This window comes from Cannabis sativa, chromosome 2 (genome assembly GCF_029168945.1).
Source record: "Cannabis sativa cultivar Pink pepper isolate KNU-18-1 chromosome 2, ASM2916894v1, whole genome shotgun sequence".
Classification (NCBI taxonomy): Eukaryota; Viridiplantae; Streptophyta; class Magnoliopsida; order Rosales; family Cannabaceae; genus Cannabis; species Cannabis sativa.
The window spans coordinates 77,087,342-77,103,569 of record NC_083602.1 but is presented as its reverse complement, the minus strand read 5'-3'; the positions used below and the strand labels follow the sequence as shown (position 1 = coordinate 77,103,569).

Below are 16,228 nucleotides of genomic sequence, written 5' to 3'. Positions count from 1 at the left end.
AGTAGATCAACTTTACAAATTGTTTATTTTATTAGGTTTAAAAATCAAATAGTCAAGCTAGGATACATCGGCTAAATACCACTATCTTAGCAGCTGTAATCTATAACATTTGGCTTAACAAGAACAGGTGTATTTTCAGTAATTATTCTAAATCAGTTTGTGATTTAGTTGATGATGTAAAAAGTTCTATTAAGTACAGATTACAACTTGTCTAAGCAGGAGAGAGACTACCTATTGAGATTACAAGATAGGTATTTTTTTGTCTTGGCTGGGTTGTAAGGGGCGGTGTGTGTTCTTGAGCCGTGAGTGGCTTGGTAGCTTTTGCTAGTTGTTGTATTTTGCCCTGTTGATTAATGAAACTTTTTTTCTTGATAAAAAAAAAATCAAATAGTCATACACAAGTTTTAATACAAAGATTTAAATCTTTAGAAAAAAAAAGTCATATCTAAATATTCAGATCGAGCGAGATCCAATCCAAAAATAACCTAACAGAGCATAACAGGTCAGATCAGCAAAATTCGAATCAGATTGGGTCAAATCGAATCAGATATGACCATCCATTTACGGGATAAATTACAACAAGATGCTTCACTTCAGCAATGCCAAAAAATGTGTAAACAATGTACATAAAGAGTAACCGCATTTAGAACACGTGCCATTGCGTATGAATAGATATATAATATAACATTACACACAACCTAGATTACAAACAGCACAATACTTTGACAAAACCCACAACGAAACTTGGCCATGAGATATCGCCGATACAAAATCAAAAGACCGGTTGCCATGAAACCCAGTGCATGTTTTTTCTTGTTTCTTTTTTCATGCCTTTGTATCTTTTAGTACTCCACCCTTTTCAAGCTCCCCGACTAGATCCCTCAGGGATGGAACTTTCATGGCCAGTGTTCTGTATAGCCTAGAGTAACGAGCTCGGGTTCCATCGCCAGTCCTTGCCAAGGCAAGCAGGCTTAGAGCTTCTGGGAGTTCAGAGAATACTTGCTTCATCTCCTCCAAGCTCATGTTTTCCAAAACAGGCGGTTTCGGAACAACCCTCACAATCTCACCACCCTTGGGTTCCTGAACTCGGGCATCTGCTTTAATGACCAGTTCTGAATTTGAGTTTGCTCCGCACTTGATGATAAATGGGTTTGCTGAGCCTGTATTGAACTGGAGTACATTCCACTGTGCCACGTCAACTTCAGTACCAGTACCAAAATCTCTAGATGATCTGCGGCTACGTGATGGTTCTTGAATGCGGTCATCCTCTTCAGGAATTGTCTGCAGCATTGTGCATAGTGTAAAGCAATAGAAGAACAATAACGACTCACCAAAAAAAAAAAGGAACAATAACGTAAGATAGACAAACGTACGTCCAGCAAAAACTGTGATGAGCAACTAAAAATAAACTGTACATGTGATGAGCAAGAGAAGTGTTCCTTTATCTTAACAATTCAGATTTAACCACCAAAAACCCAATTTCCCAAGAAGGATTATGTGAATTAAAAAAAAAAATAGCACATGTATAAATGTATTTGTGCTAACACATACTTCAATCATCTGGCGAGCATCAGCAATGTGCCTCTGGGCACATGGATGGTCAATGTTTAGAAGGGACGGCATCCGCTCGGAAAGTTCATCTAGGGATGCTAGCATTGCTTTCTTTTTACTTTTACTCAAGATGCTGACAGAAGATTGTCTCACTGTATCCTGTTGGAAGAGACTTTCAATGGTGCTTCTTTATGGAAAGTAAGTTGGGGAAGTGAATATTGACAGCAAAAAATAAAACAAAAATGCAGAGGTAAAACCTTGACTTGCTTCAATATGCCATCAAGTGATATTAGAGATGCTAATCGTGCATCTTCAGCAGCAGTAGAAGGATTTTGAATGGGTGGACTGCCCACTTCTAATGTTAGTAATGCTGCATCATATCTCATTTGTTGCAAAATCTGATTAAAAAAAAAACAAAATAAATATCACATTAGACTTTACAGTGCAACGTTGGCGAGCATAGAGAATTTGGAGTGCGCTCTATCAGTTTTTGTTTAAAAGCACCCTACCAAGCTCTCACAACACCTCAGTAAATACATACTATTAAACATGTTTCTTCAAGAACTCCAAAACAAATGAATTATTTGCCTATCGGCCATAAAAAATTTCACACAGTCCACATTCAATTTGCTTGATTTTAATGGTGCTATCAATATTAGGAATTGGCTACCTTTCTTCTTTTATGATCAACAGATTCAAGTGCAGAACGCAGCTTTGCCACCTGTGGTGCATCTTCAGCCTCTTCCGTAGCCAGAGTGCCAGCAATATCCTATGTGAAGAGAAATTTCAAAAAATTCTGACATTTCGAAGAAAAGTATATATCTTCAACAACGCACAGATGAGCAAAACGAAAGAAGAAAACTATTATTAAGTAGCAACGATAGATGCATCCAAAATATGCACCAAAACATTACAGTGAAGTGGCACTGCTCTTTCAACTAATCACAATTATTTAAGATGCCACTGTTTGGAAATAAAGTGTCATGTCACTGTGTGTAATGGTTTGGGACATATTTTGTATGCACATCTTATTACTCTTATTATTAAATAAGCTCATAATTGTTAGGACCCTTATGCGTGTTTTTTAAAAATAATATTGATTGCATACTCAGAATACCTTCAAGTGCTGTAGCTGAGAGCTAAAGACTCGCTTCGCATACTCAGATAAAAGTTGGCCAAGAGCATCTGTACTAGGAGGCACAGCAGCACCAAGTCCAGCCATCCAACCATCCATTATTGTAGTTGAAAGAAGCTCCAACTGACCAGTTGTTCCCCCAGATGCATCATCTCCCGTAACAGAAAGAAAATCAAAATTCCCTGCAAGCCAGGTTCTAATTTGGCGTTGCAGCTCACCTGCTGGAGTATGAACAAATAAAGCAGCAAGAGCCTTGTTTCCAATTGCAAAACTTTTGGCTTCCTCGAGTATTTCCCTAAGCTTTCCACCAGTGACCTGTTGCTTCAAAGTATCCTGTAAATTGACAATCTTTAGCCTAACATCTATCAAAACCACTAGGGACATTCTTCCAGAAAAGCAGAGCAAGAAAATAACACCAGCATTCAGGTTTACCAAATAATTATCTTACATCAAGAAAAAATTTGCCAAAAAAAATCATATAGAACTGATTGAATAGGCAACGTTCTCCATGAAAATACAAGCAGGAGAAAGGATAGTTTACACCCACAACACAACACGAGAAAGATAAACAACATTCACACAACATGCATATAAATAGCAGCCAACCTGATCCAGCCCTCTTATCTTTGATACAACTGAGGAGAACTTGGACTTCCTTTCTGGCTTCAAATTGACCTTAAAGCCTTGGATATGCTCATCAGCATAGCGAACAGGAGACCTTCCTGGGCTGTTACCACGGCTCGAACTTCTACTACGTCCACTGTTAGCCTTTTCCAAAAAACGATCAACAGAAGATACCTACAAGATTAAATAAAAATAAAACTTAGCAAAACACAAATGAGAGAAAATCATCACGACAGCACAAGAAACAGTAAAAAGTGTAATCTCAATTTCATATTCAGCACCTTGATGGACTGCAACTCTGGTGATCTAGCAAGCAACGATCTAATATACAAAATTCTAACACGAGATACAAGCATGGTGTCCATGACCCTCTTTGGTTCCATCTTACGAATAAAAGAGAATACAGCATCTCTAATTTCAGCAAGTATTTCATGCTCCCTAGAAGCGCCTGCTTTGATCACAGCAGCTAAAACCTGCAATGTTCTTTCAATGATAATTAATCACAAAACTTCTAATTCTTTAAGTGGATAAGCAAACACTTGATTTGGGATATTATGAATATTGGGAATCATAATTTACTAGGCATATACAATTTCAAATTTTTAACCACGTAACCATACACTTGATTCAAGATATATATTGGGGTCGAAGTGACAGCATATACAGGACTTGAAACCCAGAAACATGAAACTAACTTGTTGATATGATGATAGAGCGATCATCATATCAAAATACAGAATCATTATTCACAGCATGTAATCAGAAGCAATCTAGGCTCTAGTATAATTGAAACAAAAAAAAAAAAATCATGCACCCTGTTAATAATACTTTTTATATTTTTATAGTTAAGTGCACACAAGTACAAATGAATCAATGTCACAACCAGAACATGACTTAAATACATGTACACAAATAGAATTGTGCATTTAAAAAAAACTCATTATGCAGATAATAAGATCAAGACAATTCATATCATTAAATCCAACAGTTCTTCGTCAATATACAGTATGAAACCAATTTTTTTTTTTTAAAAAAAAAAACAATAACCACTCTAGATATTCAGATTTTACAAATGAAAAAGATAATGTTCCCAAATATTATCAGCTTAATTAGCAAAAGTATAGGTTGACCACATAAATAATAGCACAAATTACTCTCATGTAAGGTTTTCCTTTTTCTAGAGACCCAACTAATGAAAAAGAAAAAAAAAAGGAATTTTCAAAAATACTCTCCTTTTAAGTTTTATTTACAATTTTACGGCATAAAATTTTTAATTACAAAAATACACTTGTAAATTTTAAAATTACAAACATACAACTTTGCTCAGCAAAAAGTAAAAATAACAAGAAATCAATCTCATGAAAAATATAAATCAATTATATATAAACTATAAAACAACCAGAAAAATAACCTCATAACAACTATAATACAACTATAAAAAAACTATAAAATAACCAAAAAAAACAGTTAATATTTTTACTGACGAGGTATTTTTGTAAATTAAAAAGTTCAACGAGAAAATGAAGTTTTTTACCGTGTTGATTTATTTTTGTAAATTTTGTCGTAAAATTTTCAAGAAAAAAGCTTATAAACCAACAACATCATCATCAAAGTCAAAATGATAAAATGGAACCACTCAATAGACTCATTCCAGCTTTACCCGATCCATATCATTGATCACCCCTTCAAGCTTGACAGCTCTTCGTTAATCATCACAATGAAACCAATTTAACAATTTCATGAAACCTTTTCACATAAAATTCATTGCGGGAACACCCTTCTAAGTTTCCACATTTATAGAAATGCATTTCTTTTTGTGAAATTTGCTTCTAGTCAGGCCTATGGTGTATTCAAATAAGATTTAATACTGGAGTCCCTCTTGAGTTCCTACATAGCAATTGCAAAAATTTCTTGTTCCCCAAATATATAGGATTAGACTAGGCGTCTAGCTATAAAAAAATTGTGCTCTGAGCTTAACTCTTAACATTTTTTAAATACATAAGCTATAGCAACTGCTGAGTACCCAGGAGAGACTGGAATGCATGCAAAATCAACACATTAAAAACCTAGGTAGCCCGATCAAAAGTTAATGATCCTGACAAAACATACCAGCATTAACAACTTATTGGCACCATCTGAAATAGCAGCAAGGCTGTCATATTGATCAGGATCAAACTCATTCAAAGCAGCAGTAAGATATTCTCCTGCTGGGGTGGTTTTTCTCTCAGGATCCACTTTAACCAAAGCAACTGTACCATCAGTTTTCTCACCAGTTAATGGGGATGTAGCAGTATCAATTGAACGACTTTTATTATCATTTCTGTATAATTTGGAAAACAGTAGCTCAGTTGAATAGCCAAGTTAAAATTTGGAACAAAATAAAAAGGGCAAAAATAAATTAAACCAATATTAAATCAGTACCTTCCAGGGTCCTGAGGCTGCACATTTACCAGTCCTTTGGAGAATGGGGTTGACAGCTAAAATAAATGAAAGTGAAGTCAGGAATCTGAATGACTTGTGCAAACCAAATAAACCAGTGGCTCAAAAGTACTACCAAATATTAATGTAAGCAAAACAAAAATTGAAGTAAAATCAATATAATATATATATATATATATATATTTCTTCAACAGGATAACAGGGAAGAGATTTCACCTGTGGTGATTCAGACAGAGATGCTTTCTCCGTCAATCTGTCAAACAATTTCTCATTTTCTTCATGCAATCTCTGGAGAGAGAGAGAAACAAATTAGTTATCCATTCAACAAAGATCTGTGCATGAACTGATATGATATTACAGCATTTTGGCAAATTGGTTCAGATTTTTCAGGTAAGAGAAATGTCATAAACGCACGTCAAAGGGTAAAAGAAAAAATGTTAGACATCCAGTAGTTCAGAATGTGAATGATTTTTATGTGAAATCTCTGTCTGAATCACCACAGGTGAAATCTCATACATATCATAATTTATATTAAAACCCTAGGCAAGTACTAGATAAATTAACACTAGTAGTACAAGTTAGATATATTTTTCCAGTCCACTTACAGCCATGTTGATCAAACTAAAACAACTATAGCAAAAACTAGGCAATGATCAGATTTCATAAATATCCTATATAAGTCAAAGTTGCAAAAATAAGAACTTGAAATACGTAAATCATCGAAAGAACATGAAAGGTATAAGAACCACTAAAGTACTAAAGAAACAAGGCAAAAAGTACTAACTCATCAGCTAATCCAAAAAGTCAAAAACTAAGCGATAAGAGTTTTGTGAAATATTCTACAATATTAATGGGTGATATTTTTGAACTTCTTGTAGACAAGAAACTATAGCAATGGCTATACCCAGGAGAAATTCGAACCTAAAACTATGTGGGAGCAAACCACAAACTGTATGTCTGATCATTTGAGCCACTTGGGTGTACTCCAAATATTGTTCTTTTAAGATGCTATGAGCAGAAATGCAGTTTAAGAAGGCAAGGTGTGCAAAATTATAAATATCCATCAATCAAATGATCATAATTATGGAGGAACATTTTACTATTTAGAAAGAGTCATCAATGAGGTACAACATAGAGATATAGCACAAGAATACGAAAATAGCCCATGCCTCAATCAATGCATCACGTTTTTTGAGTTCCTCTTCCAATTTCCTAGTTACTGTAGAAGAATCCACACTCTCTCCAGTTTCCTTAGAAATTGATGGAACTCTAGTCCCTGATTCAGGGCTGAATGTAGATCGAGCTTCATTGAGATGGGATTCAAGGCTTTTAATTTTGGCCTACACAGAATTTTCAAACTAAGAATAATGAAATGATTTCAGAAATTATGTCAAATAACAGTCATAAACCAACTACTTGTCCAAATGTCCATCAGATACCCATATTCTTACCTGTTGATTTTAGTTGCATTGGAAAAAAATAGATATGGATGCCATTAATAATCATCACTTTTTGTAATTTTAATTATGTTAATATTTTGGTCAATAGCTAAATCACATTGCAACACATAGACAAATAGCAACCTGTAATGTCTGGACAGTTGAATCTCGATGTTGTATCTGCAATTTCTGCTCTTGCTCCAATTGTAAAAGTTGAGCAACTTGATTTCGTAGCTGAGCATTTTGTTCTTTCTCGATTTTATGCTTATCTGCAAGCATATTACTCTCTGACTGCATCAAGTAACAATAACAAGAGTCATAGGGCTACATAGTTAATCAAGGAGAAATTAATACAACATTCATCATCATACACAGTTACACCACTCAAAGTAAGAACAGAACTACAATACTGTGAGAAACTAGGAAAATGCTTGGATTGCATGCCAATGGCAAACAAAATTATTTTGTAAACTCTGTTTACATGAAAACTTGCTAAAAGCCAAATTATTATTGTTCAAAATCTCAATAATTTTCGAGTACATGAGAATATATTGAAAATAGAACGGAATACATTCCTGAGGAGATTCCATGACAAATGAACAAAACGTTTAATTATTGTTCATGAAATCCAGTTAGCTCTAAAAAATGAGCACATGTTCACCAATTCAGAGTTCTTAAAAATACATTACCACACCAAAAGAATGACAAAATCAGAAAAGGATATCTTTGTGGACAATAATAAAATCTCATTCTCTTCAAGTTATACAATTAACACTAATCGCTTCACAACTATTACGGGAAAGAACAACCAAGTGATACTAAAAATGTAAAAAAAAAATTAGGAGAAAATATGTAGTAACAGAAGTCAATAGAAAAGTAATACATAGAGTCACAAACCTTTAAATCCGACTGCAATGTTTGAGAAACTTTCCATGCCTTCTGAACCTCATTAAAGAGTAAAATACATTGATCATTCGCATCCTTTAGTGCATGTTTAAGACCCAAAACTTCCTGCTTCAAGTCTTGGATTTCCTTCTCCTTGTCATATAACTCTTTGCGTGCATCATTTGCCTGCAAAAGCCATTTAAGGGGTCTTCAATCAACAGTTGATATTAATAAAAAATTAACCTATACAAATGAAAGTAATTCCTAATTACTTCAAAAGAATGGATAATTTTATGTCAGCTCTAGGATTAAACATAAAACAGCTATCTCTATTCTCAACACATCATCTTTTCTTCTCTGTGCTGCTACAGTTTTCGTAACTAAGTTCATATTACTGTCCCTAAAGTACAGCATTTAAAAGCCACCGGCCATTCCACCTAGTCACCCCAGCAAAAACTAGATTGCACTCGTTGGATGCCTGCTTTCAAGTTCTTCTACAAAGTAGAAACAATTCAAGTTAAAAGAGATCAAAAAAAACTTACTATATCTCTCCATTTCTTAATTGTATCACGATTTCCAAGGCTTAGGACTGCATTTCGAGCTCTTGCACCGAAATTAAGTGACGATATTGTCTCCTTCAAATTCAAAGCATTTGGACAGACATTAAGCATCATCAAAGTTTTTGAAGTCCCGCCTATAGGAAAGAAATAGAACAATGACACATCGGATATAGTTTACCTCAAAATTCACAGAAAATGAAAACTAGAATAACTTATCAAATGTACTGACTCTCCAGAAAAATAAATTTCATTTATATATATATGTTATTTCCATCTTGATCTTGAAAAACTCATTATGATTGGTGGAATACCTAGGGAGTCTGCAAGCACTTTAGTTAGCATTGAATTCTCGTAAGGAATAACATCCTTTTTTGAAGTCAAAGAAGCCAAAACATCACCCAATCTACAAGAAAAAAGTTAAGTGGTAAGGTCAATGAACGAATGGATAGCGAGAGTGCATTGAGAAAAAGTAAGATTGCGGGCACAGATGTTATTTATGAAATTATGATTGAATGCATCACACAAACAAAATCAATAAATGAGTGAAAGGACAGCTTCATGCCATCCAGCATACACAAATGTCATAACTCAACTTAGTTATAGTCATATTTGCCAAAACTGCAAATAGTTCTAACTACATGAAACTGCTGACAAATCAAAATAACCATAATGATAAATCCACATCGGGCAAAGAGAAAACAATTCAGTTGTCAAAAAAAAAGGTAATTCATAAGATTTTAGTAATAATAACACCAAGAGGAGGCTAAAATGGTAACGTGTGTGACTTGCTCTTACATAGTTGGAGTTCAAGTTCCTCAAATATTGTAGTGTAGGGTTGAGCGAAGTGTCTACTTTCACAAAATATATACTAAGTCACAAACCAACAAGCATGCAAACAAAAAATCCAGTAATAATAATAAGACAATAAAATGATAGGATAATGAAAGAAAACTGATTTAGCGAATGCAACATACGCTGAAAGTGATTTCATGACATGCAGCAAGTCCGTCACTCGCTCACCACTTTCATCCTCTGCAATAGAACCTTCACTTCCAGCCAAGTCAACAAGAGACAGCTTGCTATATGAGTTTTCTCCAGTGATTAAATTGTTATAGTATATGTGCACAGTAAGAATCCTGTCAAAAAAAAAAGAATACACTTAATAAAACAAAAACAACAATAACACAGAAACTAACATGGATCAATTTTTTTTAACAATAAAATGAACCAAATCTTAAAAAAATTATTGTAGCATTTTTATGAGTTTATACTTGGAATTACTGTCATAAATGCAGCTAGTATCCTATTTTTCCTCTCTATATTGGTGGGCTACCCAAAACCGCATTCTTAAGTTCCATTTTATAAAAGCTTAATGAACATAATAAATTTCTTTTAGGAGTTCAATATTGAGAATGCATTATGACAACAGATATTGAGAATGCATTATAACAACAGATATTAAGAATGTGTTATGACAGCAGATATCTTAGAATGGTACAAGATTTTGGTGGAGAAGAAATGAATAGGTTTCATGGTTATTATACCACAAAAGCAGAACATGTGAGGTGCTAGCTTAGCAATAAATGTTTTTTAAATCAGTTGCGTACATTCATATAAATATATATATATATATATATAAAAGACTAGAAGCCACTTTTAAGAAATTACAAAGAAGTAACGAAACGATATAATTCATGATATGTACTATTGCTCCACCTACAGTCATAGAGATCAATCTTTCACGAGCTAACCACAGTATTGGAATTCAAATTGCCTCAAGTATTTGTGCAATCAAAAAGCCCAAATAAAAAATAAAAAGAAACCACTTAAAAGAACTTTAGTATGAAAAATACAAAAATAATAATGATCACTTAAGATATAATTTGAGGCACATAATGTTGGTCTTACAAATGAGATACGGTGAACTTTGCTACATCATTCCCTCGGTTCTGAAATGCAGTTTTTAGGACTCTAGAGAAGTCCAATGGATTATCAACTGTTTCTTGCACAAGTTCTACAAAAGATTCAGGAGATCCCAATCGCACCTTTGGTAAGGCACCTCCCAACTCTGAGAGCAGATCCCTCATCTACTACAACATTAAAAAATTTAGCAACAATTTGTGATGATTCCATGCTCAAAAATTCATTAAAAATTGAATAAAAATTATGAATAAAAGGACCTGTTCGTTGTAGAGCTCAGCAACTGTAACCGAGAATTTAAATCTAGAAGTAGAAGTTGAATCAGAGTTGGCTAAATCAAACAGCTCCTCAAAGCAACGAGCATATAAACCACGGTCATGACTAGATCCTTCCTGAAAATTGTTAGAAGGAATATATCACATACAATGAGATTTACATTTGTGGAGAAACATGGTCGGGTGAATTATCCATGCTATAAAGAAATATCAATGAACCTACAAACATGCTTGAGACACAAGAATATAACATATAATTAGAACTGTATATAAGAGAACACATTAAGAGTAATAGCAGTAAAAGAAAAATCAATGAACCAATTACATACTTGAAACACATTTCAATCAATTTAAGCGCCAAGAATGAAATATCCTCAAAACAATAATGAAGAAAATTACAAAGCATCTTCAAAAATCACTTATTCTAGCATAGCATCTGCTTGCATCGACTTTGTATTTGCATAAATGTATTAAACACAAAAACAGATAGGTCAAAAGGGATCAATTGAAAGAGTGGGGTAATTTACAATAGTATGCGTCTTTCCTGAGTATGTTTGTCCATAAGCAAATATTGAAATGTTATATCCATCCAAAGCTGATTGTACCAATGGCTGAACATCACTGAAGAGCTCGGCTGCAAATATGTGAATAACACAAGCACAATATCAGAGTAAATAGAAAAGTAGTAATTCATAAGAGGAGAAAAGGAAATAATAATAATAATAATGTTAGAATATTAGCAGTAAAAATTAGGAGAAATTGTATTTAGTAGATTCTTATATAGTCTCCTAGCTTTGTGTATAAATATAGTTATTCTATGGAATAGAATACACAATTCAATCACCATATTTTACATGGTACCAGAGCTGATTGTGGGATTGAGAATTTGAAATTTGAAATTAGGGTTTATCACAAATTTGGGTTTTTTCAATTGGGGTTCTTTTTCGAAAACATATTTAGAGGGATCTCTTGTTCTTGTTGCAAATGATACTTGGGTTTTGGTTAATTTACCTTCAGAAAAACGGATCATAGGGTGCAAATAGGTGTTTACAGTTAAATTCAATTAAGATGAAACAATTGCTCATTTAAAGGGTTATGCTCAAACCTATCGAGTGGACTATTGTGATACTTTTTCTCCTATTGTTAAACTCACATCTGTTCGACTGTTCATTTCCATGGCAGCTACTCATCATTGGCCTTTGCATCAGCTTGATATTGAAAATGATTTTCTTCATGGAGATCTTAAGGAAGAAATGTATATGGAGCAACCTCCTAGGTTCGTTGCTCAGGGGGAGTTAGGGCGAGTTTGTCGTCTTCGCAAATCTTTATATGGATTGAAATTTGAAACAAAGTCCTCATGTTTGGTTTGGTAAATTTAATCTAGTTGTTGAGAAATTTGCTTTGTTGAAAAGTAAGTCAGATCATTCTGTGTTTTTTAAAAAATCAACAGCTGGTATCATTTTGTTAGTGGCGTATGTTGATGACATCGTTATTACTGGAAATGACACTAAGGGCATCTCATCCCTTAAGTCTTTCATTCATACCCAGTTTCACACGAAGGATTTAGGGGTACTTAAGTATTTCTTGGGTATTGAAGTTACTTGGAGTAAACAAGATATTTTTCTACCTCAAAGGAAGTATGTACTTAATTTGTTAACTGAGACAGGAAAATTGAGAGCAAAACCTTGTAATGCTCCAATGAATCCAGCTGTGCATCTTACACGTGATGGGGAACCATTTGAAGCTCTTGAGAAATATCTAAGATTGGTTGGATAGTTGAATTATCAAACTGTAACCCGTCCAAATATTGCATTCCCAGTTAGTGTCGTTACTCAGTTTATGTCTTCTCTAACAATTCATCATTGGACACCATTAGAGCAAATTTTATGTTACTTGAAAGGAGCACGAGGACGATGTATAGTTTACAAGATCATGGACATACCCAGATTGATCTGATCTCTAAGAAGAGTAAGAAACAAAATGTTGTGTCTAGATCCAGTGTTGAATCAGAATATAGAGCTATAGCACAATCTGTGTATATGGATTTATCAGCTTTTAACTGAATTCGGGTTTAAGACTTCTATTCTAGCAAAATTGTGGTGTGATAATCAAGCTGCTTTTCATATAGCCTCAAATCTCGTGTTCTACGAACGAACTACGCACATTGAGATTGATTGTCATCTTATTCGTGAGAAAATTCAACAAGACCTGATCTCCACAGGATATGTGAAGATCGAATAACAATTAGGAGATATTTTTACAAATGCTTTGAATGGGACGCGGGTTGATTATCTTTGTAATAAGTTGGGCATGATTAACATCTATGCTTCAACTTAAGGAAGAGTGTTAGAATATTAGCTGTAAAAATTAGGGTAAATTGTATTTAGTAGTTTCCTATTCAGTCTCCTAGCTTTGTATATAAATATATATTATTCTATGGAATACAATACACAATGCAATCACCATATTTTACAAATATTAATAACAGCAACAAAAACAAACGTTAGCACACAAACCCACATAAACACACAAGCACTAGACATATCTGCAGCTCACCTTGCCCGACATGAGGTCCATATACTCTATCAAATTCAAAATCCTTCTTGGGGTTGGAAAAGGAATCATCACCAGTCATAACACGAATGGTAAAGTCATCAGGATATTCAGCAACTGAGGGGCCTTCATCCTCAAATAATGGTCTCGTGCGACAAGCTATCTTGATGTTTCCTGAAGTTAGCAGTAGGCTACTTAAAAATGAGTACTATAAGAACTATCTTTAGCGAAAAGAGAGGAAATGCATGATGAAGTTCGAAATATAATGTAAGTGGCAGGACTTCTGTGTGTGTTTTTGATGCAAAATATAGAGAAGTCAACAAGGGAAAACCCACATAAGTTCAGTACCTTTGGCTGTCAATAAGTCATTAAACAATCTTCTCTTCTCATTGATCAGTGGAGATATTCTCGCCTCAGTTTCAAGGGCAAATTGATCTGATATCATAATCATATATATAGATAAACTTTATGATCCACCAAGAAATCAAAGCATACTATAAACATAAAACACTAAAAATGGTTAAAACAAACTTGGTGTCAAATACCTCTAAACTATTCCACAATGCAACCAACAAAAATAAGTATTATTGTTGCAAAAAAGACCATCTTACTCATTCTGAAGCATACCGAAAAACTGAACAATGACAAAAAGAAAAGGCTTGAAGACCTTACGGTGGCGTTTGGTTAGGAGGAATGAAAACATAAAAATAAGAATGAGAATTGAAATATGAATAGGAATGAAATAAAATTTAAAATGCATGAAAAATTGATAAAAAAAATCATTAAATTTTTTCTCATGTTACATTGGAATGGTCTTTCCTTCCATTTAAAAATGAAATATTCATTCTACCAAAATAGTAGAAAGGTCATTCCATTGAAATGAGATTTCAATACTTTAAAATGCAACCAAACAAAGAAATAGAATAAAAATTGTTTTATTTCCACTCCATTCTATTCCATCCCATTACATTACCTCCAACCAAACCAAACGCCACCCAAGTTTACACGATACAGAAAGCAACACCAAAAATTGAGCTACTATCTCAACCATACAAAATTACAAATAAACATAGACAGGACTTGCTGACCTAGTTTTCGGGATTTATCACCAAGAACACCTAGATATCGTTTAACTCGATCGAGTTTGGCATTTGAGTACTCCTGCAATTCACTTGCTTCTTGTCTCAACTCCAAGTAATCCTCTCTTGCTAGCTGCCCAAAATTTAAATGAAAAAGAAGTTATAAAATACATCAACCAAACAAACCACGTCAACCAAATCCCCTAAAACCAACCTCATGAGAAGAAGAAGGGAAAAAACAAAAAACTAGTAAACTTCCAACTGCTGAACTCAAATTACCATAAACTCATTTCCTATTCAGTTTGAAAGTACAATGCCAACAATCAAACACAACCAAACCAATACTACCACTCACCTCACCTCGTAACCAGCTAAAAAATGAAAATTCAAAACCCAAAACACAAAAACGTTAATGCTGTTAGCCAGAGCTCAAATCCAATTACATTAATGTTATCCTTAAGTTTCTGAAGTTTAGAGGCAATGGTGTGCTTAGACAGCTCCGAATGCAGCGGCAACACCGAGCCCGTAGAGATCGAGTATCTCCGGACTAGTGGCGCACCATGCTTGTAATCATCAAAGTCCGTAGACGTCGACTTCGGCGAGGACGTTGCCGACAAGGATGACGTCGTCGTCGTAGTCTTCCTTGGCTCGAACCCAGTCACTTCCCAGTTCCACCTGTTGTTCGCCATTATCGAACCCAAAAAAAAACCCTAACACTCTGTGGATTCAAAAATTCCAATCCAAACTCTTCTTCCACATAACATGATAGATTAGAGATCATCTATAACTGGGTCTGATTTTTCTGACCTTTTATTTTCTTCTTTTAATTTCAAAAATAAAAAATAAAAACAATTTTGTTTAATTATTTAATCCAACTTTACCACCTCAGAATAAATGGTGTGAGGGAGAGCATTGGATGAGAATCAAAACGACGTCGTTTTGAAGCAACTTAGAGCTGTAAATGTGATCTAATGGAAGGACACTTTTCGGCTTTTTGAGTCACAAATAATTCTGCGCTGCTCATTGCTTCACGTTTCGCTCTCAAGCCTCTGTCGTTTTGGTTTATGCTTTTCAGATAAGGGGAGCACGTGACCCTGCGCGTGACATGTGAAAATATTTTTAAAATATATTAAAAGTCCATTTGGTGACATTTTTAATTAGTTTTTTAAGTGAAAATATTTTCAAAAATATGTTTTATTAAATTGTTTTCACTTTGTCAATTTTTTAATTGAGAACTAAAATTTTAAAAAAATTTAAAATAATAAAAAAAATTCTTTCAAAATTTTTTTAAACAGTTTTCTTTAATTAATATTTTAGACTCTGACTCCAACCTCGACCTTGGGACCCGGACTCCGGCCCTGACCACAGTCCCGAACTTGGACCACACCCCGGCTTCAGACTTGGACTCCCGACTTAAATAAAATAAAAAAATAAAAATAAAAATAAAAGTTATATAACACACTTTTATTTTCTATTTTTAAAATTAAAAACAAGAGTAAATACATTTTTATTTTTTAAAACAAAAAAAATTAAAAACACAAATTTTACTTTTAATTTTGTGATTAAAAATTAAAAAAATAAAAGTGTTATACCCAAAATTCGGCTGTCATCTCAGTGGAGGACACGTGTCACGATAAGGAAAATATAGATCGATGCAATCGCTTTATATGGAATAACTCATTAATTACGTAAGTATCAGAGTATATTTGTAACTTGCAGACTGTAAAGTCTTAGGCAAGGAATCAATATACAAACTGGTGCTTAGTAT

At 34.0% G+C, this 16,228-nt stretch overlaps 1 protein-coding gene across 1 annotated transcript; it reads right to left on the bottom strand.

Moving 5' to 3' along the window:
* Nucleotides 1–508: 508 nt before the first annotated feature.
* On the bottom strand, nucleotides 509–15,458 carry LOC115721076 (kinesin-like protein KIN-14B). Its single transcript, XM_030650321.2, has 23 exons — nucleotides 14,904–15,458; nucleotides 14,470–14,593; nucleotides 13,730–13,816; nucleotides 13,385–13,555; nucleotides 11,356–11,462; nucleotides 10,814–10,945; nucleotides 10,542–10,720; nucleotides 9,608–9,769; nucleotides 8,945–9,036; nucleotides 8,616–8,767; nucleotides 8,086–8,259; nucleotides 7,333–7,479; nucleotides 6,919–7,089; nucleotides 5,966–6,037; nucleotides 5,732–5,787; nucleotides 5,420–5,630; nucleotides 3,592–3,783; nucleotides 3,293–3,484; nucleotides 2,669–3,019; nucleotides 2,222–2,320; nucleotides 1,809–1,949; nucleotides 1,552–1,710; nucleotides 509–1,281 (listed from the first exon to the last, which is right to left on the bottom strand). Exons 1-23 carry the CDS (start codon nucleotides 15,147–15,149, stop codon nucleotides 826–828), a joined length of 3,873 nt encoding a protein of 1,290 aa, XP_030506181.2. The 5' UTR covers nucleotides 15,150–15,458; the 3' UTR covers nucleotides 509–825.
* Between the last annotated feature and the right edge of the window lie 770 nt (nucleotides 15,459–16,228).